This window comes from Phaenicophaeus curvirostris, chromosome 16 (assembly GCF_032191515.1).
Source record: "Phaenicophaeus curvirostris isolate KB17595 chromosome 16, BPBGC_Pcur_1.0, whole genome shotgun sequence".
Taxonomy (NCBI): domain Eukaryota; kingdom Metazoa; phylum Chordata; class Aves; order Cuculiformes; family Cuculidae; genus Phaenicophaeus; species Phaenicophaeus curvirostris.
In genome coordinates, this window is record NC_091407.1 from 14,075,484 (window position 1) to 14,089,082 (window position 13,599).

Genomic DNA, 13,599 nt, shown 5'->3' on the forward strand with positions numbered 1-13,599 from the left:
CAAGCTCCTGTTCACAATGAGTCCTTCTTGTAAGGAACTTACTTACCTTCTTGTAAGGAACAACTTCCCTGCTAACTCTGGAAATGAATATTCTTATGTATCTGCCACACTTCTGTCCAAAGGCTGATGCATTTTGTTAACGACATGGGTCTTGTAAGGTACCGGTCGTGCCTCAGCAGCCATCCTGCCTCCTGGCTCTTCTGTCATAGCCTCCCTTTCCATCCTGTGCCAGGGCAGCCGGGGTCAGGGCACAGGCAGCGTGGAAGCAGGCTGGTTTGAGAATGCAGCACAGTGTGGTGGTGAGCTGTGCGCGTGCTGGAGGGCAATGCAAATTCCTGGGCAACTTTTGTCTAAATCCACAAAGTCAAGGAATGACCTGTATGTTTTACAGATTGGAGAGCTTGAATCTAACTTCTCCAGCACAAATTTGATAAGAACTGGTTCAGAAACCACAGAGTGAGCTTGTATCTGTAATACAAGTATTAGTATATCAACACATATCTGCATGAGATTACTGAACACACACTAGATGTTTTCAGCAAATGGAGCCCATAAATCACCTTGCTGGGTGTTGCTGTGAGCACAAACACTCTTGATCAGGGAGTGCAGGAATGGGGTGACAGGGAGCAGTTTTCAGCTGAAAGAGAGGAGGTTGAGATGAGCTCTGAGGAAGAAATATTTTCCTGTGAGGGTGGGGAGGCCCTGGTCCAGGTTGTCCAGAGAAGTTGTGGCTGCTCCATCCCTGGAGGTGTTCAAGGCCAGGTTGGATGGGCCTTTGAGACCCTGATCCAGTGGGAGGCGTCCCTGCGCATGGAAGGTGGTTGGAACTGGATGGGCTCTAAGGTCCCTTCCATCCCACACCTTTCTACATTTCTATGATGAACTGACCCAGAAGTCTGGGCTTTGCATCTATACCACCCTAAAAGGCTTTGTTAACTGGTTACAGTTAGAATGGATGCTGAGATCCGTTGTTAAACACTTCTGTGTCAGTACCCAGATGCTAGCCACCCCTCTGCAAGGGACGCAGGGGCACATACCCAGCTATATGAACTCACTTTGTTGTGCCCTCCCCTTGCAGAACAGTATGGGGAGAACAGCACTGGGTGCAGTTTTTTCAGTGCAGCTGCTGAAGCTAAAATATGTGAATTTTTCTGCAGGGTCTGGAAACTCTTGGTTGCATCAGGCAATTCTACATGAAAAGGCCACCGCTGGTGTCACTGTTTTCTCAGCCAGTTGTGGAAGAACTGCTAAACAATCCCAAACTGAGTGAGAGCCCAACAATATACTATGAGCCTACGGTAGACTGTACGCTCCGGCTGGGAAGAGTGTTCCCCTGCGAAGGCAACTGGAATAAGTGGGTGCATGTTATCCCTGTATAGAAGAGGTGACGGTTGAGTCCTGTCAAGTAGGTTTACCCTGCAGGAGTGAGTGTTAATGCAGACGAAATGTCACAATTCGTGCCCCTTCATGTTTTTATTAAGTAATTTATCCTTTTTACTTTTGAATGTATTTAAGCCAAGAATAAAGCTTACCGTGAAGGTACAGATATTTCATCCCACTTTATGTATTCTCTTCACCAGCGATTGTTTGTGGAGCACATAATTTGATCCCACTTAATATATATTCTCTTTTGAGCAGTACCTGCTTGTTGAGAACATCCTTTGCAGTTTCTACTTTACCTTACGTGGTTTGCACAGGGCAGAGCAAGGACACTTTTTCCTTCACCCAAGGCTGCAGCAGGAGTTTTCCCATTCTGTAGCACTGCAGCTGGCTCTGTGGGGAGGGTTGGTAACTGTTCTTTGGCTCAGTTACCCCAAGGCCTGTCAGTATCTTTTGATGTGTGCAGCGCTGGGTGTTGTGTGTGCCTGTAGCAGAACTGCTCACTGGGTGATGCCCCTGCAGCCTTCGCTGATGGAGGAACCTCTGCTCAAGGTCCCCACTGCCCTCCTCACACGTAGGCTTCAAAGCAACCACGCAGCAGACGATTGCTTCCAGCCTGTGCTGTTTATTGCATCTACCTCGTTCCCCATCCCTGTAGGATCAGTGGTCGGGGCCCCGTGCAGCCCAGTGTGGTGTTGGGAGCGCTCAGTCCCGCCAGCGGTGCCCACACCGTGTGTTGCAGCACTTGTAGAAGGTGGTCATGGGCTCGTCGGCCGAGCGCGTCTGCAGCTGCATGAAGTAGGCACGGGGGTGCTCGCACTTGGGGCAGGGCTCTGCGGGGCGAGATGACACCGTCAGGCTGGGTCAGCCCCATCCCATCCCCATCCTGCCCCATCCCAAAACATCCCATCCCATCCCTACCTGCGGTGGAGTCCACGTTCTCCCAGGCCGCCGCGCCGCCCAGGACATCGTCCACCTCCTTCAGCCGCGGGTACTTCCTGCTTGTCACCTACAGAGCGGAACAATGGGTCAGCACCCCAACAACCCCGAGCCCCCATCCCCCGGCCTCTGCCACCCCTGTGCCCCCTTCCTTACTGCTCCCTGCTCCCCACCTCCCCTGTACCCCCTTCCCTGCTCCCCACCTACCTGCTAACCTGTTCCCTGCTCCCCACTGCCCTCGTACCCCCTTCCCAGCTCCCCACTGTCCCTGAATCCCCTGACCCGCTCCCTGCCACCCCTGCGCCCCCTCCTCCTCGCCATCCCCAACCTCCATCGCCCCTGTGCCACCCCCATACCCCTTTCCCTGCTCCCCACCTTTGTACCCTATCCCCTGCTCCTTCCCTGCTCCCCACCACCCTCATACTCCATTCCCTGACTCTTCCCTGCTCCCCATTGCCCTCTACCCCTCCCCTTCCCCTCCTACCTCCCCCCGCCCCACTCCCTGCCACCCCTACACCCCCTCCTCCTCGCCATCCCCCCCCCGCCCCTGTGCCATCCCTGTACCCCATCTCCTGCTGCTCCCCCCGTCCCCGTTACCCCCTTCCCTGCCTCCCCACTGTCTCTGTACCCCCTGCCCCACTCCCTGCCACCTTCGCACCCCTCCTCCTCGCCACCCCCTGCCTCCATCACCCCTGTGCCACCCCCGTACTCCCTTCCCTGCTCCCCACTGTCCCTGTTCCCCTCTTCCCTGCCCCTTCCCTGCTCCCCTCCTTCCCTGTACCCCCTTCCCTGCTCCCTACTTCCCCTTTACCCCCTTTCCCTGCCCCCCACCTCCCCTTTACCTCCCCTGCCACCCCTGTACCTTCTCCTCTCCGCCATCCCCAACCTCCATCACCCCCGTGCCACCCCCGTACCCCATCCCCTGCCGCTCCTCGCTCCCCACCGTCCCCGCTCCCTTCTTCCCTGCCCCTTCCCCGCTCTCCTCCTCCCCCGGGCCCCGCTCCCAGCTCCCCCCCGGCCCCGCACACGCTGCCCCGCTCCCCGCCGCCCCCGCCCCTCCTCCTCTTCGCCATCCCCGCCTCCACCGCCCCTGCACCCCCTCCCCGCTCCCTCCGTCCCCGCCGCCGCCGCACCTTGCGGGTGACGTTCCGCACGTAGGGGCAGGTGGTGCAGGCGAAGCGGTGGCAGCGCGGCCCCTCCTCGGCCACCAGCACGTTGCCGCAGGCCGGGCAGAAGAGCAGCATGGCGGCCGCGGCGCTTCCGGCCGAGCCCGAGGAGGAGCTGGCGCACGCCGAGGTGCTCGAGCTCTTCCAGGCGGCCCTGGCGCGGCTGCTGCAGGACCCGCTGCTCTGCGACCTCCCCCCGCAGGTGGGATCGGGGCCGGGGGGGATCGGGATCGGCCCCCGCCAGCCCCTCCGGCACCTGCGCCTGCGGGGCTTGGGCTCAGCTAGAGATGGGGACGGGGGCCTTAGGCTCAGCTAGAGATGGGGACACAGGGCTTAGGCTCAGCTAGAGATGGGGACAGGGGGCTTAGGCTTAGCTAGAGATGGGGATGGGGGGCTTAGGCTCAGCTAGAGATGGGGCTGGGAGGGCTTAGGCTCAGCTAGAGGTGGGGATGGGAGGGCTTAGGCTCAGCTAGAGATGGGGACAGGGGCTTAGGCTCAGCTAGAGATGGGGATGGGGGCTTAGGCTTAGCTAGAGATGGGGACAGGGGGCTTAGGCTCAGCTAGAGATGGGGACACGGGGCTTAGGCTCAGCTAGAGATGGGGCTGGGAGGGCTTAGGCTCAGCTAGAGATGGGGATGGGGGCTTAGGCTCAGCTAGAGATGGGGACAGGGGCTTAGGCTCAGCTAGAGATGGGGACAGGGGGCTTAGGCTCAGCTAGAGATGGGGACAGGGGGCTTAGGCTCAGCTAGAGATGGGGACAGGGGGCTTAGGCTCAGCTAGAGATAGGGACAGGGGCTTAGGCTCAGCTAGAGATGGGGACGGGGGGCTTAGGCTCAGCTAGAGATGGGGCTGGAAGGGCTTAGGCTCAGCTAGAGATGGGGATGGGGGCTTAGGCTTAGCTAGAGATGGGGACGGGGGCTTAGGCTCAGCTAGAGATAGGGACAGGGGCTTAGGCTCAGCTAGAGATGGGGACAGGGGGCTTAGGCTCAGCTAGAGATGGGGCTGGGGGACTTAGGCTTAGCTAGAGATGGGGCTGGGAGGGCTTAGGCTCAGCTAGAGATGGGGCTGGGAGGGCTTAGGCTCAGCTAGGGATGGGACAGGGACCTTAGGCTCAGCCCCAGCCTCGCACCTTCATCCACAGGTGGGGATGGGTCTGGGAGCAGCAGGGCTCAGGCTTAGCCCAGCTCAGCCCACGGGTGGGGACGGGTCTAGGGGCTCAGCACCCACTCACCCGCCTGCCCGCAGGTGGGGATGGGTCTGGGGGCAGCGGGGCTCAGGCTGAGCCCACAGATGGGGCTGGGGATGGCAGGGCTCAGCCTCAGCCCCATCCAGGCTCAGCCCATGTTCACCCGCAGGTGACGGCGGAGGAGATCGGCTCGCAGGTGGCACTGGAGCACGGGCAGGCCATGACGGTGCGCGTCTGCAAGGCTGACGGCGAGACCATGCGTGCGTGTCAGGGTGATGTGGGGCGGTGTGGGGCTGGAGGGGGTCGCCCAGGCCCGTGAGGCGCTGACGGGGCTCTCCCCCCTCGCTCAGCCGTGGTGGTGGTGCAGAACGCGTCGGTGCTGGAGCTGAAGAAGGCCCTGCGACGGCACGTGCAGCTGCGGCAGGCGCGGCGCGGAGGCATCCAGCACCTCAGCTGGTGAGCAGGGCTGGAGGCAGCAGGTGGGGGTCCCCAGATGTCCCCCGGCCACCACCTGAGTGCCTTCCCCCTAGGAAGTACATCTGGAGGACCTACCACTTGACCTTCAATGGAGAGAAACTTGCGGACGACAGGAAGAAGCTGCGAGAGTGAGTGAGATGATCTCTCTTTAAGAAAGACCTTGAGGGGCTGCAGCGTGTCTGGAGAAGGGTCTGGAGAACAGGGGTTCTTGGGAGCATCTAAGGGACCTGGGGCTGTTTAGCCTGGAGGAGGCTGAGGGGAGACCTCATCGCTCTCTGCAGCTCTTGGAAAGGAGGTTGGAGCAAGGTGGGTGTTAGGTCTCTTCTCCCAATTAACAAGGGATGGGATGAGAGGAAATGGCCTCAAGTTGTGCCAGGGGAGGTTTAGATTGGATATTGGGAAATACGCCTTCACTGACAGAGCGGTGAAGCCCTGGCAGAGGCTGCCCAGGGCAGTGGTGGAGTCCCCATCCATGGAGAGGTTCAAAAAAATTTGTAGATGTGGTACTTGGGGACCTGGGTTAGTAGGCACAGTGGGGTTGGGCTGATGGTTGGACTGGATGAACTTTGAGGTCTTTTCCAACCATAATGACTCTATAACCCCTCTGCCTCAGGCAGCGATGGGGCTGGAGGGAGGCCGTGCAGCATCCGCAGGGGCAGGGCTGCACTGGGACCGCATGTCCTGGCTCAGACAGAGCCTGCGCTTCAAAGTGAGTGGAAGGATGGGAGCAGCGCTGCACAGAGAGGGGGACATGACTGGAAGCTGGTTCCTGAGGGCTGTGTCCAGTTGGGCTTTGAATGTCTCAAAGAATGCAGACTCCACAACTTCTCTGGAGAACCTGTTCCAGTGCTCGGTCACCCTCATAGAGGGCTCAGTGGAGCTGCTGAGGTAGAAAGGAGGTTGGAAGAATGGCAAACAAAGAGCAAACCACAGATAAGTGCTGCGCTCTGGCCCTGCTCAGCCACCTATAGGAGACTGCCTAATAACACCCCTGGCCAGCTGCTCCCATCTTTCTTTCCATGCCTGTTCTTGGAGGCAGGAGGTGCTCCTGAGCTCTCTAGCTGCTGGCTGTGCCAGCCTGCGTGCGGTCCAGCAAGAAAAGCACGTCAGAAATACAAAAAATTTAGCAAGACAGCCCTAATCAAAGCTGTCCTCAAAAGACTGAGCCATGCATGAAAGATGCTGCATTTAAAGGGATGTTGCAGTTAAAAGGGCAGGCGATCAGCTCCCTCAGTGCTGGCAGCACGGTCTGCGTACAGAAGTGAGAATTTTAACTTGTCCTGCATTAGAACACAGCATATGGGAGGAATCCATCTCCCTCTGGGAAAGAGGCAGCTGTAGGATTCCAAAGGTTGTGGTTCCTGGAAACTGGCATGTAACAGCATGACTCTTTGTTCAGTTATGGCATCAGAAACCGGGATGAGGTCAGCTTCATAAAGAAACTTCGAAAGTAACCTGTCAGGTAAGTCCTGAACGTCCGTTAAGAGCTACCACTTCTTCCATCTTCCCCTTCCCTGCCCTTAGCGTTCAGGGTCCCAGCTCTCCACAGCCATAGCACAGCATTTCCAAATGCTCGTGTCTGCACTGGGCTCACACCCTGGTTGTGTTACTTGTGCTTTTCCCAGGTCAAGGAATGGTGATTCAGCTGCTGCAGTTAACATCTGCGTTTGAAGCAGCATTATCTTACTGTTGGGGGTGCTGCATGTGTCTCACCTTTCTGTTTAGATCCTAAACCTGCTCCCATAGTGGCTTAAGAGTCACTAACCGCAGCGTTCCTTTCATAGAATCACCAGGTTGGAAGAGACCCACCAGATCATCGAGTCCAACCATTCCCATCAATCACTAAACCATGTCCCTCAGCACCTCATCCACCCGTCCCTTAAACCCCTCCAGGGAAGGTGACTCAACCCCCTCCCTGGGCAGCCTCCGCCAGTGCCCAGTGACCCTTTCTGTGAAAAATTTTTTCCTAATGTTCAGCCTAAACCTCCCCTGGCAGAGCTTGAGGCCATTCCCTCTCGTCCTGTCCCCTGTCACTCGGGAGAAGAGGCCAGCACCCTCCTCTCTTTGCCTTTGTGATCGCTTCTAGGACCTTCCTTTCTTTGCAACTTCTTCAATCTCTGGAAATCACTGCTAGGAACGTGGCTGGATGCTAACTAATCCTGAGGAGGATGGAGGTCTCTCTGTCATTCCCCAGGTCATTTGGTCCTTCCGTGCATCTCAGGTGCTTCTAACCCCAACAACATTAGGAAAAAATTCTTCACAGAAAGGGTCATTGGGAACTGGAACAGGCTGCCCAGGGAGGTGGTTGAGTCACCTTCCCTGGAGGTGTTTTAAGGCACGGGTGGACGAGGTGCTGAGGGGAATGGTTTAGTGTTTAATGGGAATGGTTGGACTCAATGATCCGGTGGGTCCCTTCCAACCTGGTTATTCTGTGATTCTGTGTGATTCTGTGAACTGCTCTCCTACCCTGCTCCTAACACTCCAGCACTATTCCAAGCACCTGCAGCTAAGAGAAATGTGCATAAGCAAACACAAGCAGATACAAGCATGTAATTTGAGCTTTCTCAATTACTGCAAGCTGTAAAGAGTTAGGAAAAAGGACCTCGGCTCATGTAGCTTGTAGGTTTTGTCCCTCATTTTCTCTGTTTTCTGGTTTAGAAACTTGAGTTCAACTGATTCATTGTTCTCCGAAGACAAGACATAGCCCTAGTCACGTTTTTTTTGACAGGCTGAGAGCGTTGGGGTTGTTCAGCCTGGAGAAGAGAAGGCTCCAGGGAGACCTTGGAGCAGCTTCCAGAACTGAAAGGGGCTACAGGAAAGCTGGGGAGGTGCTCCTTATTAGGGAGTGCACAGACAGGATGAAGGGGAATGGTTTTAAGCTGAAAGAGTGGAAGGTGTCCCTGCCTATGGCATGAGGGTTGGAACTGGCTGATCCTTAAGGTCCCTTCCCTTCTACAATTCATTCTGTGATCTAGAATTTGCCATGGTATTTCTGTGCAAGCAATGTATTTCAAAACACTTCCAGCACAGGAAGGATGCACGCACAGTTACCTGCTTATAACCTGCGTAGACATAATTCTGGTACTAGCACTGCTGTTTTCAGAAAGGTGTGCATACAAACAGAAAATGTGGCCAAGACTCTCAAGCTTAGCATGTTTAAAATTACATCTGCTTCCCCTCAACATCTAAAACCACAATCACGGTGTCTGAAGAGCAGTGGTAATGGCAGCTTTTCCAAACACTTGAGTGTTTGTTTTGCGGGTCCAGCTAGCTGGGTTAGAAACTGTTGCTTTGTGACCACAGTAACTCGTTTTCTTCTTTCAATGCTGCCATATCTGCAGCATCCAGTGTAATAAGCAGTGTGCCATCTGCTCCACGTGCCTGTGACCTGCAGCCACTTGTGGCACTGGCTGATTGATGTGGGCTCTCAAAGCAGGGTAGCATGGAGAGAAGAGGGCCCAGCATACAGGAACTATCATAACTGCCAAATATTTTCTTTGTTTCTTTAGCAGAAGGACCAGAGAATCCAGCTCTACGGAGCCCAGACTGTACATTCATCAGGTTCCCGGAGAAAAAAGTTGTTAACATTTCAAAGAGGAAAAACTCCTGTTGACTGGACATTATCGCACATTTTTTGCAGTTGCTATTTGAAGCACCTGCCTCTGAGCTGTGTGAGCAATTAAAGAGATCCTTTTGTTTTCTGAGGCTTTTAAGGCCCTTATTTCCAGCTGCAAATCTGTGTCCAACTGTCTTAGGTGCTAGAAAAGGATTCATTCTACCAGTATGTGAAACAGCCCAGGTGAGAGAAAGTAACAAACGTAGCCATAGACTATGCAGAACAATTAACAGTAGCTAAAACGCTACTTTACTTTTTAATCACCACCTTAGCAGTAGTAAACAACTGGTTAAAAATGTAGTATTGAAACTAGTGTAATAAAAATAATGGCAGCAGAAGAGGTTCAATACAATTGAACAAGGCACAAACGTTCTGTTTTCAGAGTCTTCTGAGATAAGGCAAAACGTGCCTGCCATGTGCTAAGGAGACAGTTTAAATTAACCACGGGCAGGGTTAGAAGTGTCATTGGATTAGAGCCTTTGTCCACATGGAACTGGCACAGCAAACGCAAAGACAGTTCATCTCCAGTGCCTGCTCGAGAAGCCCGTCTTTGCCTTTCAGTGGAGCTGTGCGTCCAGGTCGTATTTCTCGCAGAATTTGTCTGTGAATGGTATACAAGTGAGGAACTCGCACCACTCGCACTTGATGGGGTAGAAATAGAACAGAATCACAAGTCCTGAGAAGAGTGCAATGAAGATGAGCTGGAAAACTATAATTTGGCATCGCTTCCTATATAGATCAAACTTCCCAAAGCTAATGTAGGGCAGGAAGGCAAAGGAGAGGAAGAAACCACTGATAAATCCTGAAATGTGAGCAAAATTATCGATCCAGGGCAGGAGGCCAAAGGCAAAAAGAAAGAGCACCACAGCCAGCAGCTTGAAGAAAGCCCTCCACGGGCGTGCCAGGATTTGCCAACTCTGGAAGAGCTCCACAAAGAGACAGGCCAGAATCCCAAACTGGGATCCTGCAGGGCCAACCTGCAGAAAAAGAGCATTAAGGTAACATCAGGCGCATCCCACCTGCCTGGCTTCTGCAGCCAGCTCCAGGCATTACTGCTAGCTATCATTCAACAACTAGTTCAGTGTTTCGTGAGATGCCACAGCCTGCAACTTCATCCTTATAATGGGGTTTAAGGAGTAAAGGGCTCTGGTTTGGTCTTAGGATCAGGCGTAGGGAGAGCTGATCTGGTCTGGGTCACCAGTGCAGAGAAGTCCTTGAAGGCAATCTCCTTCCCACCCCACCTTCATTGAAGGACCTCAAAGATGTTCCTTTAGGTCCTGCCATACAGCCTCTAAAGTGAAAGTGGACAGTCACATCAGACCTTCAGCTGTGGTACGGGGACAGGGACAGTCCTGGACAGCCTGGGGAAGATGAGCTCTGCTCTTTATGCCTCTCCTGTCTGCCACTCACACACAGAGGGTCTCTGGAACCAGGTACTAACCTCAATTCTCAGCCTGCCCAGGGCTTCTCTTACCCTGTGGCTGGACAAACCACCCGTCCGTTATGAGAGGCACTCAAAGCCCAGGGGGATGTTATTGCTCAGCAGCTGCGTGACAATGCAGTGCTATCTCCTAGCTACAAATCTGCACAAGCCACGTGGTGCAGAGATGAGCCCAGCTCCGGTCTCTCTGCCTCTGCTGAAGAGGCACAGGCCTGTTCTCAGAGCAAGTTACTGGGACCCAAGCCTGCAGGAGACTCACCTCTGCTCTGTACGGTAGAAATATTGCACTGGCGAGGTTCCCAGTGATGCCACTGAGCAGGTAGATGATAGAGATGCGATGCCATCCCGCCAGCTTCTCTAGGTCCCGTAGGATCGTCATTTGAAAACAGATTGAAACCAGACAGTGCAGGATCCTGCCAAGTTCAGAAGTACAGGAGCTGAAGCAGCAGCCACTGAACTCACCCCTGTGCTTGTTCGTGTTCTTCCCTGAGAGCTCCTGGGCTGGCTTCTGGCCCATGCCTCTAATATCCCAGCAAATGCAGCATGGTAAACCTCAGCAGGGACAACAGCTCTGTGCCCGTGTTCACCAGGGAAGGGAGTGCCAGAAGAGCCCTCACAGCAGTCCCTGGGTTCAGGGTTCCCCAACCCAGGCAGCTCAAGTTTTACACCGATGCTTACCCAGCATGGAGGAAAAGCGAAAGCCAGAGGCGGTAGAACTGGTCAGGGACTTCTGGATTTAGGAAAGGGAGGAGTCCACAGACGTCATCCATGCAGTGCACCTAGGGCAGAGCTGGGGTTGTGAGGTGTGCTAGCCAGCATGGGCCTCTATTAATGCCAGGGCAGAGGCTGCAGTTAGCTTTGAAAGAGGGGCTCTCCTCCCTCCTCTCCACTGTACCAAGTCCCAGCCCTTGTCTCCAACACCACGTTACGGGAGACCCCACCCATTCCCTGTGGCAGCTTTACGCCCTCGTTCTTCACCCCAACGCACACACAACTGAACCATCTGCATCTGATCGTAAGTGGAGCGAGGCTGCATTCTCCCACTGCTTCCACAGCAACCACATTTTGGGCTTTTGCAGTGGTAGCCCAAGTCCTAAACTGGTCTCCAGTGAGGGACAGACAATGCCAGCTCTGCCACTACAGTCTGGATTAGCAAATTTCCTGAGTCTCAGGGTGGGAGCGGACACAGGACTCCCACCTACACTGTGGCAGTCACCCCTGGATCTTGCCAAACTGCTGAACAGGAGGGAGAAGAGCAGCCCTACAACCCCCAGCTCCGCAGTTACCTGAGAGCAGAGTGTTGCCTCCTCATGGAAATAGCCCCGCATAAATTCACAATACTCTCGGGAGGTTATCTCACACCTGGAGGAGGCACGGGGAATCCAAATGAGGAATGAGTCACACGTGAAGGCACAACGGACCATCCTGTGCCCTCCCAGGCCACCCACTCCCCCTTGGCTCATCCCAGATCTGCTGCCTCCAGCTGCCCCAGACGTGCTGGAGCGCTGTCTCTGCAGCGGCTGTGCTGCCACATCCCCAGCTGAGCCCAGGGCAACTCTCCATCCACCCCCCTCTGGCTTTACTCCCACAGTCGAGCCTGAGGCACGCCCCCAGACTAATGCCCTGCATACAGGGGCTCCAAAACAAATGCTAAAGCTGAGCTCTTTGCAGCAGATAAAGAGCCACCAGAGCCGGAGAAAGCTCTCTCGGGGGCTGAGGGAGTCCTGTCCCTTCGTTGCCAAGAGTGGAAAGGGGGCCGAGGCCAAGAACATCCTGGCATGACTTCCAGGGACAGGAACTCCTCAGGGCAGCGCTGATTTTTCTCCTGAGCAGGGAAAGTCAAGCCCAAGCACTGGGTGATACTCAAGCTGAGAAACAACCAGAAGAGCATCCCCCTCCTTAGCAAACCCAGAGCAGGCCATCTCCTTGAGCACTCAGGGACACCAGGCTGGGGCCAGTGTAGCCTGTCAGGACCAAGCTGGCATTCCCAGGAAAAAGCATAGAACTCCCCAGCAGAATTATTTAACCCCTTGGGATCTGAGTGTCTCCAAACTGCAGGACCAGCTGAGCAAGACACCCTGCTGTACCAAAGACAGGCCAGCTGTTATTTCCTGCTCATCCCAGAGCCCTGCTCCGTTTGGGAGACCCACCATGGCTCCCTGTCCAACTCCTCTTCCCAGCAGGACTCTGGGTTGACAAGCAGGACAAATGACTGTGTCTACAGCCTGAGAAGGGCCCCCTATGTCACACCCTCTCCAAACAGGTCAAACTCTTTACCTTCCTTTGGTCCCAATGCAACAGGGCCGGCCTGTAATCACGCAGTCCATATGGAGGTGGTTGGTGTAATTTCCAGCACTGTTTTTTGTGCAGATCTGGAAAACGACAACAGGCTGCGGTCAGACAGCTGTAGCTTTGCCTGCTGCCTGGGTAAAGTCAAAACAGGCCCTTGGGAAGACCAGTCCCAGCAACATGGACCTCCCAAAGCCTCCCTGACAGCAAGATGGTGACAGACACCCCTGCTGCCCAAGCGACTGGAGCCTCAGTCAACACCTCCTCTCTGCCGAGGGATGAAAACAGCACGTAGGGCGAGTCAGTCACAATTGCTGTTACCCTGACAGGGCCCCAGGCTTTAGGGGAGGATGTGAGGGAGCTTTGTCATCAGAGGACTTCAACCCTTGGCTAGACAAAGCCATGGTTGCCCTCATCTGGAGACTGCACCAGAGATGCCTTCCACCAACACAGCTGTGCCTCTGCACAACGGGATGCAAGTGCCATATCCCAGCTGCCCACCCAGACCCCGTGTGATGCTCACTGGCCATTTGGTGATGTCATCCGGCCACTCATGTGGCTCCGTTGAAGCTGGCTGCTCACACACCCTGCAGCAACAGAAAGCAGACATCAGCCACAGAAATTACTTTCCCCAGCAGCAGACAGGATCCCCGAGGGAGCCATCACACTGTCCTGTCCCCAGGCAGCGGTCCGACAGCTCTCCCCGTCCCAGGCACACAGCTGGTGACACGCTACAATAATAGTCAATCATACAATAGTTTGGGTTGGAAAGGACCTTAAAGATCATCTAGTTCCAACCCCCCTGCCATGGGCAGGGACACCTCCCACTAGATCAGGTTGCCCAAGGCCCCATCCAACCTGGCCTTAAACACCTCCAGGGATGGGGCAGCCACCACTTCCCTGGGCAACCTGTTCCAGGGCCTCCCCGCTCTCACAGTGAAGAAATTCCTCCTTATGTCTAGCTTAAATCTGCCCCTCTCCAGTTTATACCTGTTCTCCCTCATCCTATCACTACAAGCCTTTGTGAACAGTCCCTCCCCAGCTTTCTTGTAGCCCCTTCAGGTACTGGAAGGTCACTCTAAGGTCTCCTCAGAGCCTTCTCTTC

General features: G+C 54.9%; 4 protein-coding genes across 9 annotated transcripts in view; 2 read left to right on the plus strand and 2 right to left on the minus strand.

Moving 5' to 3' along the window:
• GTF3C1 (general transcription factor IIIC subunit 1) overlaps positions 1 to 1,546 on the plus strand; it is a 40,386-nt gene extending 38,840 nt beyond the window's left edge. The window contains exon 37 of the mRNA XM_069870282.1: positions 1,158 to 1,546. Within this exon, the coding sequence (XP_069726383.1) occupies positions 1,158 to 1,379 (222 nt within the window). The 3' untranslated portion in view covers positions 1,380 to 1,546. The remainder of the gene's footprint in view (positions 1 to 1,157) is intronic.
• A 443-nt stretch (positions 1,547 to 1,989) lies between these two features.
• POLR3K (RNA polymerase III subunit K) lies at positions 1,990 to 3,596 on the minus strand. The gene is made up of 3 exons (XM_069870281.1): positions 3,453 to 3,596; positions 2,302 to 2,389; positions 1,990 to 2,213 (listed from the first exon to the last, which is right to left on the minus strand). The coding sequence occupies exons 1-3, from the start codon at positions 3,561 to 3,563 to the stop codon at positions 2,086 to 2,088; spliced, it is 327 nt and encodes a 108-aa protein (XP_069726382.1). The 5' UTR covers positions 3,564 to 3,596; the 3' UTR covers positions 1,990 to 2,085.
• SNRNP25 (small nuclear ribonucleoprotein U11/U12 subunit 25) overlaps positions 3,562 to 13,599 on the plus strand; it is a 164,279-nt gene continuing 154,241 nt past the window's right edge. The window contains exons 1-6 of one of the 3 annotated variants that reach the window (XM_069870275.1): positions 3,562 to 3,687; positions 4,841 to 4,931; positions 5,022 to 5,127; positions 5,202 to 5,276; positions 6,548 to 6,610; positions 8,658 to 8,849. In XM_069870275.1, the coding sequence (XP_069726376.1) occupies positions 3,562 to 3,687; positions 4,841 to 4,931; positions 5,022 to 5,127; positions 5,202 to 5,276; positions 6,548 to 6,602 (453 nt within the window). In that variant the 3' untranslated portion in view covers positions 6,603 to 6,610; positions 8,658 to 8,849. Of the gene's footprint in view, positions 3,688 to 4,840; positions 4,932 to 5,021; positions 5,128 to 5,201; positions 5,277 to 6,547; positions 6,611 to 8,657; positions 8,850 to 13,599 lie in introns of those variants that run through there. The other 2 variants (XM_069870276.1, XM_069870277.1) reach the window with 2 other exon arrangements.
• Positions 8,986 to 13,599, minus strand: part of RHBDF1 (rhomboid 5 homolog 1) — a 37,680-nt gene continuing 33,066 nt past the window's right edge. For all 4 annotated transcript variants that reach the window (XM_069870109.1, XM_069870107.1, XM_069870110.1 and 1 more), the window contains 6 exons: positions 13,018 to 13,081; positions 12,483 to 12,577; positions 11,492 to 11,567; positions 10,884 to 10,984; positions 10,465 to 10,618; positions 8,986 to 9,741 (listed from right to left, as the gene is read on the minus strand). In XM_069870109.1, coding sequence (XP_069726210.1) covers positions 9,322 to 9,741; positions 10,465 to 10,618; positions 10,884 to 10,984; positions 11,492 to 11,567; positions 12,483 to 12,577; positions 13,018 to 13,081 — 910 coding nt within the window. In that variant the 3' untranslated portion in view covers positions 8,986 to 9,321. The remainder of the gene's footprint in view (positions 9,742 to 10,464; positions 10,619 to 10,883; positions 10,985 to 11,491; positions 11,568 to 12,482; positions 12,578 to 13,017; positions 13,082 to 13,599) is intronic.

Excerpts from the sequence above, each read along its gene's own strand:
- POLR3K (XM_069870281.1), bottom strand. The coding sequence starts at position 3,563 with ATGCTGCTCTTCTGCCCGGCCTGCGGCAACGTGCTGGTGGCCGAGGAG. Across the intron at positions 2,390-3,452 it reads TGCGGAACGTCACCCGCAAG|GTGACAAGCAGGAAGTACCC; the intron begins GTGCGGCGGCGG and ends TCCGCTCTGTAG. Across the intron at positions 2,214-2,301 it reads GAACGTGGACTCCACCGCAG|AGCCCTGCCCCAAGTGCGAG; the intron begins GTAGGGATGGGA and ends CTCGCCCCGCAG.